This window comes from Vanessa tameamea, chromosome 12 (genome assembly GCF_037043105.1).
Source record: "Vanessa tameamea isolate UH-Manoa-2023 chromosome 12, ilVanTame1 primary haplotype, whole genome shotgun sequence".
NCBI classification, from domain to species: domain Eukaryota; kingdom Metazoa; phylum Arthropoda; class Insecta; order Lepidoptera; family Nymphalidae; genus Vanessa; species Vanessa tameamea.
Genome location: NC_087320.1, coordinates 40,298 through 57,941, shown reverse-complemented (window position 1 = coordinate 57,941; position 17,644 = coordinate 40,298). Strand labels below are relative to the sequence as shown.

Here is a 17,644-nt window from a genome sequence, read left to right as displayed (position 1 = left end):
CTGCAGATGTTGCATGCGTAATATTGCACCGACGTGGGATTCGGACTCGCTTCCATAGTTTCGACCTCGAATCGTTTTATACTTGAGCTTAACTTTTGTTACTTTTTTCTTAAAATTATATAACGGACAACCGGCTACTTGTTCGTTTTGTAACCAACTAAATATAAATTTTAACGTTAGAGGGTCTCACATTTAAATGTTCGACATCCTCTAACTTTGATACATAATATCCATAGTGCCTAAGTTAGATCAGAACTGAATTATAAAATTGTATATGAATAAAATATTTTTAACAATAGAACGCATTATCAAATAATTGATGTATGTCACTCTATAATATATTGAAATGTATTTTTTTACAAAAGTCGGTCGGCCTATTCGCTTTCGGAGAGCGCAGCCCGCACTCCGACGGCTGCCGAGCGAGCCCTCGACTCGACCACCTTGCCGCAACATAACTGGCTGACTATACTTACTGCGTCAAAATAAGAAAATCAATGAGAATTGTTGTTATGATTTATTTAAAATTTACATATCATACATTTTTGGTAAATAGCTTTTATATAGTATTCTATTTATACTATAAAAGGTATATATATATATATTTATTATAAAAAGTACGGGAAATCCTCCATGCGAGACAGTTACATAGCGTTGGAGCAAGTCGGAAGAAACTCGTATTAATTACGTGTTCGCACTCGCAAAGGTGGATCCTTCATTAGAAACAATGGTCGCTGCTGATTTCGTAGATTTGTGTTTTTCGTTGAGATTAATCAATCTATGCTTCCGTTGTTGAGATATTATCATTCAACTCAAAGGGATGTTGGGGAATTGGCATCAATTCGTGCTTTTACCGAATAAATACATAATGTACGCGAGTGCAATTGTACTCGTAACGCCATAAGTATATACATTAGTGGCGCCGACATCATAACATGAAATGAAACAAAGATTAATAATATAGGGCTGATAAAGTTATCGAAAAAAAACAAATAGACGAATAATAAAAAAGTGAAATTTTCGAATAAAATAATTCACACGGAAATTAAAACAAAGTAAAACATAATTAGTTCAATAACCTTTAAAAACGGCAAAGCGGCTCCCCGCACCCCCGCAGCCCCCTTTGACTTCAGCCGGCATTACTTTAGGTTAACAATTTGTGAATTAGTAGTTCGGAACGACAACGTTTGACCTATTTTGGCGGTAAGTTATTGTCCCGCTAGTATTTATGTAACAATATCTCCGATAATGTTAAAGGATGTTGTGAATTAATGAAATGAAAAAAAAATATGCTGTGGCTAAGTTAATGATTTATGTATTTGATTGTTTTTTGTGTTTGGGTCTTTCTTCTTGTTCTTAAATTGTCAAATATTAGGTATCATTTAATGCGTTGACGTCACAGGCATATTATTTATATAGGACTCGAGGAACACGAGGCAATATTACAAAATTATATTGACTTGAGGGAATCGATCATTCGATCGCAGACGACTACGAGACCGCCAGCGGCATTCCCTCTCCCATCGCACCGTAAGTGACGTGAGCCGTCCTGTACCTTCGTTATTCTCACAGGTGCTCAAGTTCAGAATACATAACATCCATTCGGACGTGTGCAGTTTAAGACACGACAGTAGTCGGCACTTATTGACGTATCTATAACGATTTTAAATATTTTATAGAAAGTTGCCCTTGCAGAGTAGAGATTGCAAGATAAAGTTTTTAAATCATATAAATTTGAGAGATTATTTGTATTAGACGGCGCCATCTCGCCAAAAGTAGGTACCGCGCTGCGAGCGCTTGTTTCGTATGAGCTGAGTGCAACGAGAAGACTGAATGAAGTGTTGACTTGTTTCTAATCTGGAGCCAGGCGAGACGCGCGGCTCCGGCGGCCCCGGCGGCCCCGGCGGCCCCGGCGGCCTGCTTGGCAGCCTCTGATATCGTTAACACCTAGTTAAACGGTTTGTCTGGAGACGGAGTCGCGCGCCTTCGCCTATGCCTTATTCTGTTTAATCTTCTTGGATTTCTATAGACAATCTTCTTTTTACAAAATATAGCCGATATTTTACTACGTGTTGTACGTTATTTATTACGTGGCGACTGAGAGTCGGTCATCGTTTCGTTGCGGTAGAGTCGCAACTAAGTGCGGCTGCGTGTGGTCAGTGGCAAATAACAAGAACACGTAGTAGTAAGACAGAATGAGCGCAGACGAGGGAAGGAGACTCGTGTTTGTTATAAATTTATAATAAAAATGTTTCCTTTATAATTGTAGATTATAATAAATTTGGTGTGATAACATTTTGAAGTTTTATTTAACATCCTTGGCTGCGTACTGTTGGAGGTAAGGCAATAAAACCATTATTGTAAAAACTTTCTTATATTTTATTAAAAACGATAAAACATTTCATAATAAGTAGTCGTTGAAAACGTAACATGCATATTACATAGTTCGTCTTAACAGAAGTCGATTGTCCACCGCGCGCACCGGCCGACGCGCTCCGCCGCGGTCGGTCCACGTGGACCGAGCCCGCTGTCGAGCGAGGCCCACGGGGCTCAGGCGGATATCTCGGTCCACGGCGGCCGGTGCTGGCGAACGCAACAGCAATAGACTCTAACAGAGCCACGAGCGCGCTCCGTGCCGATAAACGGGGTCCCAATAATTAATTAAATTCCCAACATTCAAACTTTATACTGTCATTATGCATTTTGAGCGATAAGTTTAATATTGTGTAGTTACAAAATTGAAATATCCCAGAACACGCGTCGCAATTCTTATTCAGTGTCGGGTTTGAGCTGAACGATACGCTTATTGCGGCGAGTCAGGGGATAACATACAGATCGTTCATACGAAACGCCTCAACTGTAGCTCCACTCTTTGCATCGAATAAACAAAAGTACACATTAAGACATCATCGAAAGCAGGGCTACAATTTAAAAGACAAGAAACAAAACACTAGCGGGAAGGGACGCACTCGCGCTCGTTCGCACGCTACTCAACAACCTGCTTACATTTAAACCGTTAAAACAAACGACACACAAATATTCTGTAAAATTATTATAACACATCGGTATATTGTTTTAAAATTGGCGAATCTTAACTTAGGCCGTGCGTTAGAGCGTCCGGCGCTACGATACGTTTGGCACCATCGAGATCTACGGAAGAGCTAAGCCACTGACGAAGTGACGACGCGAATGTTCGGATTGGATACTCTATGAACACTACTGAGCTTCTCGTCATTATTAGTTAGTTTCCTCGGATGGTCGAGAGAGATACTGCGCGTAGAAATGCGATGCACTTTGAAGGTCGTGGGAGACCACCCGTCACGACCCTTGTGGCTTGGTCGAGGAAGATGAAGAGCCAAGCTGCCTAAATTCTCATATGGTGTCTAAAATATGCATCGGTATATTTACATGTTTTGAATTTTGAAATATCGAAACATTTCGTTGTACCCACTAATTATAAGTTAGTTTTAGTGAGAGGCAACATCGAAAGTTCCTTATGACTTGACGGGACAAGCCTCTTGACGTAAGAGGACCAAGCGGTGTGAGGACGCCCCTTCACAAGTAACGCTCGGTATCGCTCGTCTAGCTTGGACGTTACAATTATTAATATTATAGTTGAAATATTTTATTACTGATTATCTACTATTTTCAGAGAAACATGCGTCAGTAAATAAGGCAATGCAAACAAACTGGAATTACTCTAACCGTAAACGTCACCCTCACATGTTTTGCTTTTCAACATCACACGTTTTAATTTGGTCGAACATCGATAAGTGTCAACTCAAGAAGCTGGAAAAGGGACAGCTGAGCACACCAACATTGGCCAAACTGCTTAAGATACAAATATATATTTTAAATACTAATTTATAAGGTTATCACAATAGACAAGCGAGTTGCAATTCGAAAAGTAAAAGTATTTTTTGCCTACTCTGCCATATATTTTTGACAATATTGCGTGCTTTGAGACATCTTTGAGCATTTTTCACTATTTTCTTGTAAATTCGGATTTGGCCAGCCACGCCCACTGGAGAAACTCGCCTAATAGGGTGGCGTAGTATAATTGGTTCACTACTGTATCTCGACGATTGTTTAAAAATAAATTGAAACAGAATGTTGTTATAGGAAGTTAACCTTCGCTCCTCTGTCAAAAGTGGTAAGATATCGGCCAATAGACATGCGAGGGGGACGCGCATGAACGGACGAATGAAACGAATAGGAATAGTTCATCAGTCGTCAGTCGCCACCTCCACGTACGGTAGCCGGTCGGGCTCCTACAGTCTAACTAAATACTACGTGTAACGAATCGGTCCACGAACGCTTCTCTCTATGGGCGTCGTCTCGACGTGAACACTCGGCGCGGTCGGAGCGCGCACCCGTCGTGCTGAACTCCTCGAGTCGGCGACAAATAACGTCGTCGACGAACACAGGCACCGGTACATAAATGCAACCGTCCGCCGGCCGCTCACAGCAGCACGTCCATGCGGCTGCCGCGCCGCAGCAGGCGCGCGCCGCCGTCGCCCGCGGCGCCGCCCACCGCGTGGAACGACACCGTCACCATCTGCTGCCCGAAGTTCGCCTCGAACCTGCAACACGCTCCCGTCAGCGCGGCCCGCTCGCCGAGCCGTCGGTCGCCGGCGGGGCACTCACTCGGTGGCGATGTTCACGTGCGGCGGCGCGCCCACGGCGTTCTGCACCACCAGGAACAGCTTGGTGGCCAGCTCGAGCACGTGGCATGTGCGCACGAGCAGGTCGCCGCGCCGCCGCCACGCGCCCTCCCCGCCGAACAGGCAGCCCGGCGCGTCCAGCGGCTCGCGCGACGAGCACTGCGACAGCTCCTCCGTGGAGCTCTCGAGCCCGCCGCACTGCGGGCGCACCGGGTCGGGGTCAGTGGATCCGAGTGGGTCCGAGTGTGTCGCGCGGCGGGCCGCGGCGGGGAGACTCACCGCGCGCACGTGCACGACGAGCAGGTCGTCGGCGTAGGGCGACAGCGACAGGCGGTACACGCAGTGCGCGGGCACGCGGCGCTTGAGTCGCAGCGAGCGCGCCTCGAGCAGCAGCAGCGCTCCGGTGGACACGACGGCAAGGCAGCGTGATACGCGTCCGCTGGAGCGCGCCACCTTGCCCACCACGTCGGCGAACACGACGTAGCGGTCGGCGGCGGCCGCGCCGAGCCCGCGACGCCAGGCGGCGGAGGCCCGAAGTCTCACATAATCTCCGACGAAGGGGTGGCCGACGCTCCGGGCGTAGTTGAGTTTGCGATCCTTGAAGAGCACGCTCGCGGTGACTTTCTCGCGCATACGATTCCTCGCGGTCTGGTCGAAAGCGCGACGGTAGAGGTGGCAGCGCCAGCGGTGGTGCAGGCGGCGCAGCAGCGCATCCGTGCGGGCGAGCAGGCGCGGCTGCGGACACGGCGGCCAGGCGGCGCAGGCGGGCGAGCGGTGCCGCGCCGGCAGCCGCGCCCACAGCGCCGCCAGGTAGCAGCGCCGCGCGTGCGCGCACCACGCGCGCCAGATGACCCGCGTGGCGCCCGCCGCGCCGCCCGCGCCGCCCGCGCCCCCCTCCGCCGCGCACGCCGCCACGCTCGCTCCCGCCTCGCTGCTCATATTTTGCTACGCAAATTTCTTGCAGTTGAGCGACTCAATTAAAATATTATACTTTAAAATATACTGGACATCGAAGAACGAGAAGAGTTAGAAGAAATACAGAAAAAGAAACTAAGATGGCAAATCTTTTTGCTATTACTTATATACATACAATATATATACTTTTACTTTCTATATACTTATATATACACGTTTGAAAAAACTATTTTAATCTGTAATATCACTTCTTTAATAACAAAAATACTTAAGGAACTTTCAGCTTATTTTTGAAGAATATCACGATACAACCCCTCTGTCTCCCCTCGTCTAATAAAGTGGAATCTCTGTAACTCGAATGTCAACCGAACGAACGAACGAACGAACCAAATACATGACCCTCGATATCATCACACCTTTCAATATAAGCTCGGAGTGTGGCGATTGTAGCCCCGGCTTCGCTGAAATGGATTTGTTTTTTGACTTACCTACTGAGGTTCGACTTGGAGATTCCGCTGTAAATGAGTAAAGGAGATATGGTGCGCTGAGCTGAGGGTCTGTGGAACTCTGCTCCGCGTATACACGCACGGGAGTGTGAGCTTACGACGTATTCCTCCTCTTACACCAATGAGTCCTAATACTTTATGTATTAATTAAAGCTTTATCTTACCCGGATTGTCATATCAGACGGCCCCGCGCCGACCCCTCTACGACGACGCCACTATTGGACCTGTATGGAATTTTCGGATTCTTGGATTTCCTGGAACTTGTCGTCCATTTCTATGGATCCATATCGTTACTTTTATACCTAAAAATGTACTCTACCGAATCTTAAAATTTGTTAATTGCAATTAAACTCCGTGCTCGTCCGTGCCGTGCTCTAATGAAATGAAATGAAATTAAATAAGTAACGATGTGACGTACCGCGGGCTCGGAGGCGCGCGGGGCGGGGCGCGGGGCGGCGCGGCGCTGGCGGTGGCGGCGCCAGGCGAGCGCGATGCGGCGCGCGGCGCGGTGGCGGGCGCGCGCGCGGTGCCGGCGCCACGCGCGCTGCGCCGCGCGCACCAGCGCCTCCACGCGCGCCGCGCGCAGCGCCTCCAGCTCCCACACCTGCCGGCCGCCGCCTCCCGTGAGTGAGCGCTCAGTCGAGATATGGTATCGTCACGTTCCACTCCATCGCCGGCGACTGCAGTCGACCGACGGATATGTCGAATCGTGAATCGATACGAAAAGGCGATTCGAATAGAATAAGCGACCGTTCACCGTTCTCGGACTGCGGATGAAAACTTTAGTGCGACCGTAGGCGAACTCCGCGCTGGGGATGGGCAGCGAGCGCAGCAAAGCTCGCGCCGCGCGCACCGGCTCGTCGCGCTCAACGGGCGAAGCCGGCGCGGCGACTCCGGCGCGCGCGCGTAGCACGCCGTACCGCGCCACCACGCTACGCGCGCACATCGACTCGCACCAGCCCGCCCGACGCAACAACGCCATGTCCATGATTCTGGAAGGAAACGTGAGGTCACCGAGGCGCCGGATGATCCGTGAGTCGGCGGGGCGGCAGCGTTCGGTACGCACCCCTGCGTGCGGATCTGGTGACGCAGGAGCGCGCCGTCGAAGCGGTGCGGACGGAGCGCGGCGTCGGCGCGCAGGCAGCGCACGAGGCGCGGCGCGGGGGGCAGGCGCCGCACGAGCGCGCCGACGAGCGCGCGCTGCCGACACGCCAGAGCGCACGGCCTCCGCGGGGACCCCGCACTGGGTGCATAGCGCGGTATTATTGACGGCGAGGGCGCATCGTATCTCGCGACGGGGCGCGGCCGCACCTGCCGGCGTAGGCGGCGGCGCCGGGCGCGAACAGCGCGGCCAGCAGCGGCTCGCGCGCGGCGGCCAGCACGGCGGCGCAGCGCCGGCACAGCGCGTCGCGGTTCTTCTGCACGACGCCGCGCGCGCTGTACACGACCGCGCCGCCGAAGTGCACCACCCTGCGAGGGAGATGCGGTGTTTGATTTTCTTAGGTGCCATACGCTCCTCTATAGGGAAAGGACACGACGACACCTCTCAAGCTGCCGCCTAGTTCGCTGGGACGATTTACAATATCGTTATTGTATCATCTCACTGAAAGCGGTCAGGCGGCAGGACCAGAAGGCGCGGGTGCCGACGCCGCTGCAAGCGCTGCAGGAACACGGAGTCGCTGGCCCCTCGCGCCGAGCACTCGCGCAGCGTTCCCAGCACGCTCTCCGGACCCTGCACAGAGCGGGGCGTCAAGCGGCGGTCGGCGGCGCCGGGTCGACGCCGCCGGCACGCACCGCATCCAGCAGGTCCGCGTACAGCTCGTGGTCGGCGTAGGGCAGCGGCGTCCAGGCGAGCCCCTCGCGCGCGTACTCCTCCTGCTCGCGCCGCAGCGTGGCCGCCGTCACCGCCGCCTGCACGCGCTCGGCCGCGTAGTTGATCAGCAGCCGCTCCAGCCCGTTGTGCGCCAGCGACTCCAGGCCGTACACGTCGAGGATGCCCAGCGAGCGCCGCGCTCCCACCACGGCCGGCTGCGGGCAGCGAGGGGCGTTAGTGCGGCGCCGTAGGCGGAGCGGCGGGCGGTCTCCGGGCTGCACCTTGATGGCGTCGTTCACGGCGTTGACGAGCCAGGTGAAGAGACGCGAGTAGAGCGCACACAGCAGCCGATCGCGCAGCGCCCGGGCCCACTCCGCTCCCGCACCCTCCGTCTCGGACCCGGCCTCCGAGCTGCACTCCTCCTCCACCGAGCAGGCCGCTTCTGTAGTGAAAAGTGCCGTTTAAACAAATACTTCCGAATGATGTAATCCAGTCGATCGCAACAATACGACGCCAAAGCGTTTCCGTACCGTGAGGCGCGCCGTCCTCGTGCGGGGCGAGCGGCGGCGCGGCCCCCAGCGCCGACACCAGCGCGTCCGCCTCCACGCCCACCAGCGCGCACGCCTCGCGCAGCTCTGCACAGACACAGCGAGTGAGCGGGTGCGGGCCCGGTCGGGGCGCCGCCGAGAGACGCACTCACCGTACTCGTGTTGGAGACGCGTTCCGATGGAGCCATCGATGTTGTGTTGGGGCTCGAACTGCACATTTCCCAGTTTGAGCAGGAAAGCGAGCAGACGCAGCACGGCACCGCACTGTCCCGCGCTGAACCCCAGCGCGCCCATAGCTGCCTGTGCGCGTGAACGAAGTGCCATATGGGAAACGGTTCGTCGTATAAGCGATAGACGTTCAACCTCTCGGTCGATAGGTGGCGTTCTGTATGCGTTCCGCGTGTTCGTCGTATCGCGCTGTCGTTGGATAAAGTAGCGAAGTGAGAAGACGAAAGCAGTAATGTATAAAGACTATTCATCGGCAACTATTAATAACATGGGTATAGCAAAAATATTCACGGTATAGTATGCGGTCGGTCTCCATGGTGGGTATTACGAGCTACTTGAGGCGGGTTTGAGGCAGCGTTTCACCAGGTATGTTTGAGGTTGTGTAACGAAGCTGGGAAATGGTGGGAAATGGTGGGAAATGGTGCGAAAACATTCCTAAGTCATACTACGACAGAGCGATACACAACGAACAGTTCGCAATTTGTATAATTACAACTCTCTCTGCGTCTGGCACCGTACCTAAGCATACGGATACTCAAGTTTTTAATAAGCGTCTGCCACTCTGCTTCGGCCCGTGAGTATGACGTAAGCCGTGAGCTATAGAGACGCGCCCACCTTAGTGAACGCGAAGTGGTCCCGGTCGGCCTGCGGCGCGCGCGGGCCGGGCGGCGGCTGCGGGGGCGCGCGGCGGGGGGACGCGCCGCCGCCCGCGCCCGCGCCCGCCGCCGCGCCCGCGCACTCTGCGCAGCCCGCGCACGCGCCCGCCCCCGCGCCCCCGCCGTCCGCGCAGCCCGCGCCGCCGCGCAGCACGCGGTACTGCTCCCACGAGCGCTGCAGCTTCAGTCTCTCTGCGGAAAGCCAGGCCGTGAGCGAGCGCGCGCGGCGAGCGGTCCCGGCGGGAGGGGGGCACTCACTGAGCAGGTGCGCGTCGGCGCCGGCGAGCAGCTGGTACAGCACGTGGAAGTTGCGCTCGCCCTCCGCCGCCCGACACACGCGCTCCTGCGACAGAGCATAGCGGGCGTTATGGACGCGTCCTACATTCTCGAGGATGGACGATAAGGATGGACGTTTACCTTTTCCAGTAGGTCTGTACGCGTGAAAACGAAAAAAAACTTTGAATCGATCTCCAGTACAGTTTATGTCGCTCTGACAGTCAAAGTAGTCTATATTATTAGAACGATTTCAGAGTGAACTCGACACTTACAGTGAGTGATGTGTCCGCCGACGGGTTCCCCTTTAAAGTCGAATTCTATGTCGAGTAGTTTGCCCTGGAAATTGATTTATTCGAATGAGTTTGTGATCCGAGAGATATACACCTTAACGTAACTATATATCGGTTATTAGTTCTTTGGTGGATACATCATAAGAAACGCCATTCGAAGAAGTGAGACATCGGTGATGTCGGTCGGTTCGACTGACATAAGGTAATACTTATTGATATTTAATTTCAATACACCGTATCCACTGCGCCTACTCAGAGAGTACAGACTCCAACGAGGCCTGCGAGTCTCTGAGAGAGCGCGGTAACACAGAGCACGCACGAATCTGCTGGCGTTGTGGTTGCGCGCCGTGGCGGCGTTGCCGAAGGCCTCGAGCAGCGTGCCGGCCGCCGCCAGCGCGCCGCCGCCGCCGCCGCCCGCCACCACCGCGCACTGCAGGCACACGCGCGCCGCCTCCGTCTTGCCGGCGCCGCTCTCCCCTGCACACACGGGCTGTCAGACACACGGAAACTTTCGCACGACGCGGCGAGGACTGCGAGTACCTGTTATCACGATACACTGGTTTTCATTTCTGTCACGAACCCAGCGGTAGGCGGTGGCCGTTATGGCGTATCTGTGTACGATACGTTAATGGTGAAAAGACGAGCATGTATTTGGATAACGTTTGCGACGGTAATATCGTATACGTGTCCCGATACTGACAGGTGCGGCGGCAGCAGGTAGGGCGGGCGTGCCAGGTACGTGCGCACGAGCTCCGCCGAGTACAGCGGCAGTGCGCGGCACGGGTTCACCGAGACCAATGCGTTGCCCACGTACGTCTGCGGGAAAGACGATGACGGATTTAAATTACACTCGAAGACTGAAGACTCACATATCGACGCAGACGTGTCTGTCGATGAGCTTCATTTGTGAGATATTACAAACAACTCCACTGACATAAATGATGTCTCGTTTGTAGCGCACGTGCAAGTTGTGTAAGAATGAGTCCTCAGTGAGGGGCGCCAGCAGCACGGCGTCGGCGAGGCCGGCGGGCGCGGGCTCGGGCTCCGCCATGGCCCCGCGCCGCTCCTCACCGCGCCCGAGTAGCTCGCCGCACGACCACTGCCATGCCTTTTTCGCGATGAGCTGGCCAAATTCAAATAATCACTTAAAAGACACTCTGTCAATATCACAGACAAACCTGTATGTAAACATGGACACAGATCGCTTGCCTAAGCAATGTGTTAAGTGTTATTTCATATAATAAGTGATTAAAAGAATTATTTAAGGAGTTAACAAAACAAGCCCTGTAGCTTAAGCTTTCTTTTAGATGAATCCTGCACATAGGTATATCACGGCAAGTTTACTGATGGAACTACCACGGTATCTGTTCACTAGCCTCACTCATACTATAAATGTAAAAGTGAGTCTGTAATGTGTTTCCTTATTTGTTACACTTCCACATATTAACTACACAACCAATTATCAGGGTACACACAAATACATCACACTTTGGTGAATAAACAGGTAGAAACTAGTTCTATATAAATAATTGTCATTAAGTTCAATACAAAAATTATATATATAGATTTTACATAAAGTGTATACTTTTCTCATAATTAAACAAAGTTGTGTTGGTTGTATGACGAATTAAATCAAATTGCTAACCCTTTTAACGCATTAAGTGACAGGCCCAAATATTTTAGAATTGTGAGTTTGCATTTACATTACCTTGAAATGATACCTTTATTATCATATTCAGCTATTTGACATTAAATAAAGGAAACTTAAGCGGCAGTAAATTACCGGCTACTGTGCCTATTATACCTGCCTATTATTATACTATACTGCTTTTTAAAGAAATTAATTTATATATTTTAGGACTAGCAGGAAAAATAATTATGTACAAAATATATATTAAATAAGTTTGATTATCACTGTCTTTAAATTTACTGCAACACCTTTATAAGTGATATTTTTATTACATGGAAAGTTATGTATGAAATCTATGAAAGTATGCATTTTAAGAATAGTTCACAAAATAATTTAAAAAAAAATATTCTCGATAATCTTAATGTCAACTTAACGACACAAACTTTGAAACTATACATTCTGAGCTCGTTTAAATATACAAATTTACAAGTCTTACAATTATTGTAATCTTAGACCTACAAATATTTAGTAATTTATTCAAATAATTTCAAATAAATTTTAATTAGCTACAAAAAATAAATTTCTGCTTCTATTTATAATACAAAACATATTATTGTCACTTATGTTAATAAACAATCGATATCGAGTACTTACATTTGCATAAAACTACGCTGTAAAGTCGTATTTTTTTATCATTTTGTAATAAATATCCTAACAATGTGATCTACATCAAGTACACTTTTGATTTGACAGCTGAGAGCTGAGCTGAGCGCTCAAGCTATGAAATTACAGATTCACTTGTAAAACCTTTACAAGCTGACCATAGACGTAACCATTTACCAGACGAAATTACTGTACAATATTATTATACCTTACAAATAGCAACAATAAGTACATTGTACGTTTTATATTCTAACGACAAATACAAATTGTTGCTATTGTACTTCAAATATTAGTAATTTATTTAATTTATGTTTATAACAACGCGAAAACCATCGCAAAAAACTAAACCAAAATTTAATAAATAACAAGTACACATACAATCAATAATAATAATTAGATTTGTGAGTTCGTTGCGTTAGTTGAATTAATAAGAAAACCTAATACTTTTATTTTTTGGGGTAAATAAAGTCAAACCACATGGTATTTGGGTGATTATTACACCATTGGAAATAAATAGATAGAGAGTGTAGAAATGTTTAAATGTTTAATTGGAAAACTTTTTTTTGGGTTTTTGTAATAATGAATCATTGATTTATATATATATTACTAGACGTGCTGTTTAATGAGATTTTGCGCACTAAATTACGGTCAATTAACCACAAATCATTTCGTCGAATGCGAGCAAGTGAGAGGAGCTGACGATTGTTGATTGTTTCGTTCATTACTTGTGTAGTGGATTAAACATTTATACAGCGATATTATATCTTTAGATGAGAACTTTGTGTACATGATTTAATAATTATCTAAAGTGAGCAACTAATTCATTTCGCATTTTCTTGTGAATAGTTTGACGTAAATGATATGTACGACAGACATCATGAATTAACATTTCACTTACTCGTTACTAGATTTACCTTAGAGGGAGTAGTACAACGTAAGTAGTAGTACAAAATAGGTAAGCTTACATAGATTACAGAACATAGATATGAAACAAAAGATAAAGTAATAAAAAAATATTATGATTTTTGTGTATTAGATATATTATGGTAAAAGTACGCCAATTACAATTAAATCCATTATTACTAGTTATTTTGTTCTCATTTAATTAAGTTTAAATCTAATCGCAAATGGAAATATAAATAAATAGCAGTTGCATGCATTTTGATTTTGAAAGTATTAACAAATGCTCGAACAGCATCTAGCGAGAGAAATAAAAATACATAATAATTTATAATTCTTTAATTGTTATAAATGCATTTTTTTAACTTAAAAATACTTTTAAAAAAAACCTGTTGGTCAAATAGACAAGTTATACATTTAAATAAGTTTACAGATCATTACATAGTATAACACAAAGTCCCTTACCGCTGTCTGTCCCTGTGTATGCTTAGATTTAAATGTACAATACATGCACAATATAGTAGATAAACACTGATAATTTTAGAGGTTTCTAAAGTGACATCGTAAATAAATTAAAAAAAATTAACATTTTTTTTTTGCGCTTGTATTGCAAACGCTGGCTGAACCCTATAGCCGATTCCAAAGGAAGTAGGAAAAATTTTTTGCAAATCCGTAGTGAATATAATAGATTAATTAAGCTCTCGAGCAATGATATCGCATCAATTTGCTGTCAAATGTTGTTTATTTGGCTTTGTTTCTGTAGTGGTTGGAATAGAGAATACAAGACAGATCAAAATAATGTACTACAGTATTGTACACCTTAAAAAGGTCTTGAAAAAAATCCGCGATGGTATATGTCTATCTCCTAGGGATAACCCACTATTACCATTTTTTATAAAAACGCTTATTTTCGAAATTATTTGAAGCATTAATCCTTACCTTATTAAGTACCTTAAATACACTGTGCATTTAATATAGATCAATATGGCTCTATATAGCATGTAATTTAAATGAATATTTTCGAAGATATTACAGATTTAAAATGTAGGGACATAGCAGTTTGTATTGTCTAATGACAAAAAAGCTGTAAACGATGTAAGACAGTGATTCCCAAGTGGTCCAGGTGGACCCCCAGGGGTCCACGAAAGACTTGCTGGGGATCTACGTAGGCGTGAATAAAAAATGGGGGTCCATAAGATGTTAATAACGAAAATTTATCTGCTTTTGATAGTAAAGAGCAAAAATGTTAACATAGTTTTTATAAGGGCCTACCTACATTGTTTTAAGTACCTAACTAAGCAGATAATATATAAATTGCACAGCGCTATCCGCCCGACAATGCTTAATGCTTGTTCAGACATAAACTTGATCACCACTATAAATACTTGATATCAAAGGTACCTACCTTTTTTTTTATTATTTTTTTATCAGTTTGAGAGCATCACTAACAAATTCATAGATTTTAATTGCTGAAATACTCGTAGGGTTACTAAGGATAGAATTAAAAGCACCAATATTAAACAAATTTAAATTTAGTTCATATTTTAGTGTTTCTCTCAAACTGTGGTTACAGACACATGCCAATAGGTGGTCCACGAGAAAAATAAGTTTGGGAACTACTGATGTAAAACATTCTGTAGTATATAGTCTTTTTATCGAATCGTCATGTGGCGTTGACGTATTTACCCAAAATGTGTCAAACCGTTTTTAATTTTAAGCAAATAATTATAAGTACTCAAAAAAAAAGCTACCATGCTTATAATATTACAAAAAAAAACGCTGTTACATCAAATGCTTATCGTTTAAACGCCCATGACGTTATGATTATATTCAACGTTAACATTATTAAATGATTAATAGTGGTTAAGGTTATGTACTCTGTGATCTGTCTGACGTTTGGTTTGTACTCTGTGCACTTTGAAACGGTGATAAATGATAATGACTACCGCGATATTTTGAATTTCAATGATGATCATTGCTAAATCCGAAATCCAATAAAAGCTGTTAGATATGTTTTAATGTTAAACGCTTAATTATACAGTTCAGAAGTAATCATATAGAATGGAATCATTAATAGCGAACAATCAAAAACAGAAAAAGCGAAAATCGAGAAAGCGTCTTAATGCTATAAGAAAAAAAGCCCTCGAAAATGCTATTGTTAATAATTTCCATAAAGGTTATGACGTTAAGACAAATAACAAAATCAGTTTTTGTACACAGAAAAATACCACTTCGATTTGCATCACAACTAAACGTTTAACATTATTTAATAAAGCAGTCACTTCTGATACTGTGTCTAGAACGAATATACCTGAATTAAAAAATAAATTATCTGGTAACGATTACAGGAAAGATACCAATAATATTGCAAAATTAATGTCACCATTAAACAGACAAGTTACCAACGTACTTACTACCAATCAAGTAAAACAAAAGGAAGGTGGTGTTTCGTGCATTATTAAAAATTGCAATGATTGTGAATTAAGTTGTAAAACACAAAATAGTGTGGTTTTATTTAGTCCATCAAATCAACCTGAAGATTTAGATATATCAAAAACATTTCGAATTTACAGAAATCAATCTGAACAAGTGTCAACTGATCCATCTCCAATAAATAATTCATTTGGAGATAGTAAATTTTATAACGATTTTTTGAATAAAATACCATACTATCTTAAAAGAATGGCACCTACTTTGCTAAAAACTGACTTTTTACATAAGTGCAAAATGTCTCTTACAAATCTCTACATGGAAAATTATCATTTGAATATTAAAGAATATTCTGGTTCATTTAGTGGTTCATGTTATGACTCTAGTCAAGAAAACGTTATTCAAAATCCTACTGACTATATAGACTATTCATATGAAGAGGTTTCTAACCCAGACTTTGTATCAAGTACCTTATGTAGTATTGTATCTAACTCAATTATGGGACTGTCTAGTTCACCACAGTCCATGGTTGTTTCAGATTCTCCAGAATACATATATTACCCTCACAGACTAAATCAGTAAATGAAATATTATAAATAAATACATAGAAAAATTTATCTCTTTTATTCATTATTTTATTAATTCTACGTTCAATTTGTGAACTTTACACTTCAAGAGTTTCTAATTCTGTTATTAAGTCCATGTGCTTGAATATGTCAGGACTCTTGGTAAATAATTTTAACAATTTAATTTTATTTTCATTTCGTCCATTGTAGTATAACTGGAATTGATTAGCCAAACATTGTGCTTCTTTTCCATTTAATACATTCTGAAAAAGCATAGAGAAGAGAGTATAGTTTCGATATTCCCATGTTTATCGTAAGCACACTGCAAGACAAACCATACCTTGTCATATTCACCACGCATTAAAACAATTCCCTTTTGGACAAGTTCGGTGTAATGTACCATTGTTAAACATTCGGGTGCATTCTCTTTATGAACCTAAAGAAAATTTGCAAATTAATTAATTTATATGGATATATGTGAAAATGATAAAGTTTTCATAGAAAATTATAATATATAAGACCTGGAATGCAAGCAATGGTGTAAAATGTACAGTGTGACCTGAAACTTGGCTCATAATGAACTCATAGCCCTGCGATCTTGGAAGTGGAAATAGAAAAGTGGGATATTGCTTCATATTCAACTGGATATTTTCATATATTTCTTTTGGTATTGTTGCAGATATAACTTCTTTTTGCTTGTGATATTCCTCCCAGATAATTTGTACTTCTTCAGCATTTTTATCTGCTACAAGTTCTAATTTAAATATATCATTTAATTTTTTGTCCTCCAAGATCAGTTCCTCCTTGAGGGCATGTTTTGGGTTAAGGACCGAAGAATATTGTCTAAAAAAATGCATGTAAAATTAAAAGAAGTTAGATATTAGATCATTCAGTAGATATATATTTACTTTATGAGAATACATATGATCTGAACAAAAATCTAACCTAGTGTCAACTGAAGCAAATTTCTTCTTATTTTCACTGTTTTTATTTTTGCTTTGTTCCTCAACTCTTTTGAGAAACTCTTCAGGTGAAGTTTTCTGCATTTCAGCTATTCTATCTGCATACTTTTCATAATAGGGATTATTTTGTAAAATTTCCATTGCTTTTTCAGATTTACTACTTGTCGTCATTATGTTACGAAAATATATATGATTAGGAAATTTGAACGTGGAAATAAGATATTTAAAACCGAGTGCCATAACAATCCCGATATCAACAGCTAACAATGTTAACTATACCTTTCCCTACTTTGATCTTCATCTGTTACTTAATAGTTAATATTGTCAAAACCAAAAGATAAGTATGACATCTATAACATTGATTATGTATTCAAATTTCAGACATGACATTTGAGTATGACAATGACAAGAGTTTTAAATTGATAATATTATTATCTTCATTCATATTGTCGAATACTCTTCTTAATTTATGTATTTGTACTCTCTGTCATTTTTAAAATAAAATAATTATATATATTCTTTTATTATATTTTAGACATTGTATTTATCTAATAGACTTTAAATAAGTTTTACAACCGTCAGGGTAATCTACGACCACAT

General features: G+C 44.5%; 2 protein-coding genes across 2 annotated transcripts; both read right to left on the bottom strand.

Moving 5' to 3' along the window:
- Positions 1-4,331: 4,331 nt before the first annotated feature.
- On the bottom strand, positions 4,332-12,297 carry LOC113403914 (unconventional myosin-Ia-like). The gene is made up of 21 exons (XM_064216550.1): positions 12,178-12,297; positions 10,828-11,016; positions 10,594-10,709; positions 10,434-10,504; positions 10,213-10,370; positions 9,876-9,939; positions 9,739-9,758; positions 9,586-9,670; positions 9,287-9,519; positions 8,596-8,743; positions 8,426-8,530; positions 8,177-8,337; positions 7,877-8,110; positions 7,687-7,814; positions 7,394-7,552; positions 7,149-7,325; positions 6,840-7,074; positions 6,426-6,686; positions 4,941-5,606; positions 4,645-4,859; positions 4,332-4,580 (listed from the first exon to the last, which is right to left on the bottom strand). The coding sequence occupies exons 2-21, from the start codon at positions 10,942-10,944 to the stop codon at positions 4,460-4,462; spliced, it is 3,474 nt and encodes a 1,157-aa protein (XP_064072620.1). The 5' UTR covers positions 10,945-11,016; positions 12,178-12,297; the 3' UTR covers positions 4,332-4,459.
- A 3,845-nt stretch (positions 12,298-16,142) lies between these two features.
- LOC113403913 (ATP synthase mitochondrial F1 complex assembly factor 1) lies at positions 16,143-17,391 on the bottom strand. Its single transcript, XM_026644576.2, has 4 exons — positions 17,028-17,391; positions 16,604-16,925; positions 16,423-16,518; positions 16,143-16,345 (listed from the first exon to the last, which is right to left on the bottom strand). The coding sequence occupies exons 1-4, from the start codon at positions 17,282-17,284 to the stop codon at positions 16,181-16,183; spliced, it is 840 nt and encodes a 279-aa protein (XP_026500361.2). The 5' UTR covers positions 17,285-17,391; the 3' UTR covers positions 16,143-16,180.
- Positions 17,392-17,644: the final 253 nt, after the last annotated feature.

Bases quoted from the DNA above. Each gene is read 5' to 3' on its own strand.
- LOC113403914 (XM_064216550.1), bottom strand. From the start codon at position 10,944: ATGGCGGAGCCCGAGCCCGCGCCCGCCGGCCTCGCCGACGCCGTGCTG. The intron at 10,505-10,593 runs GTCAGTATCGGG...TATCGTACACAG, and splicing joins TACCTGCTGCCGCCGCACCT to ATACGCCATAACGGCCACCG. The intron at 8,111-8,176 runs GTGCAGCCCGGA...CGCTGCCCGCAG, and splicing joins CCGTGAACGACGCCATCAAG to CCGGCCGTGGTGGGAGCGCG.
- LOC113403913 (XM_026644576.2), bottom strand. From the start codon at position 17,284: ATGGCACTCGGTTTTAAATATCTTATTTCCACGTTCAAATTTCCTAAT. The intron at 16,519-16,603 runs GTCTTATATATT...AATTTTCTTTAG, and splicing joins CACCATTGCTTGCATTCCAG to GTTCATAAAGAGAATGCACC. The intron at 16,346-16,422 runs GTATGGTTTGTC...ATGCTTTTTCAG, and splicing joins TGCGTGGTGAATATGACAAG to AATGTATTAAATGGAAAAGA.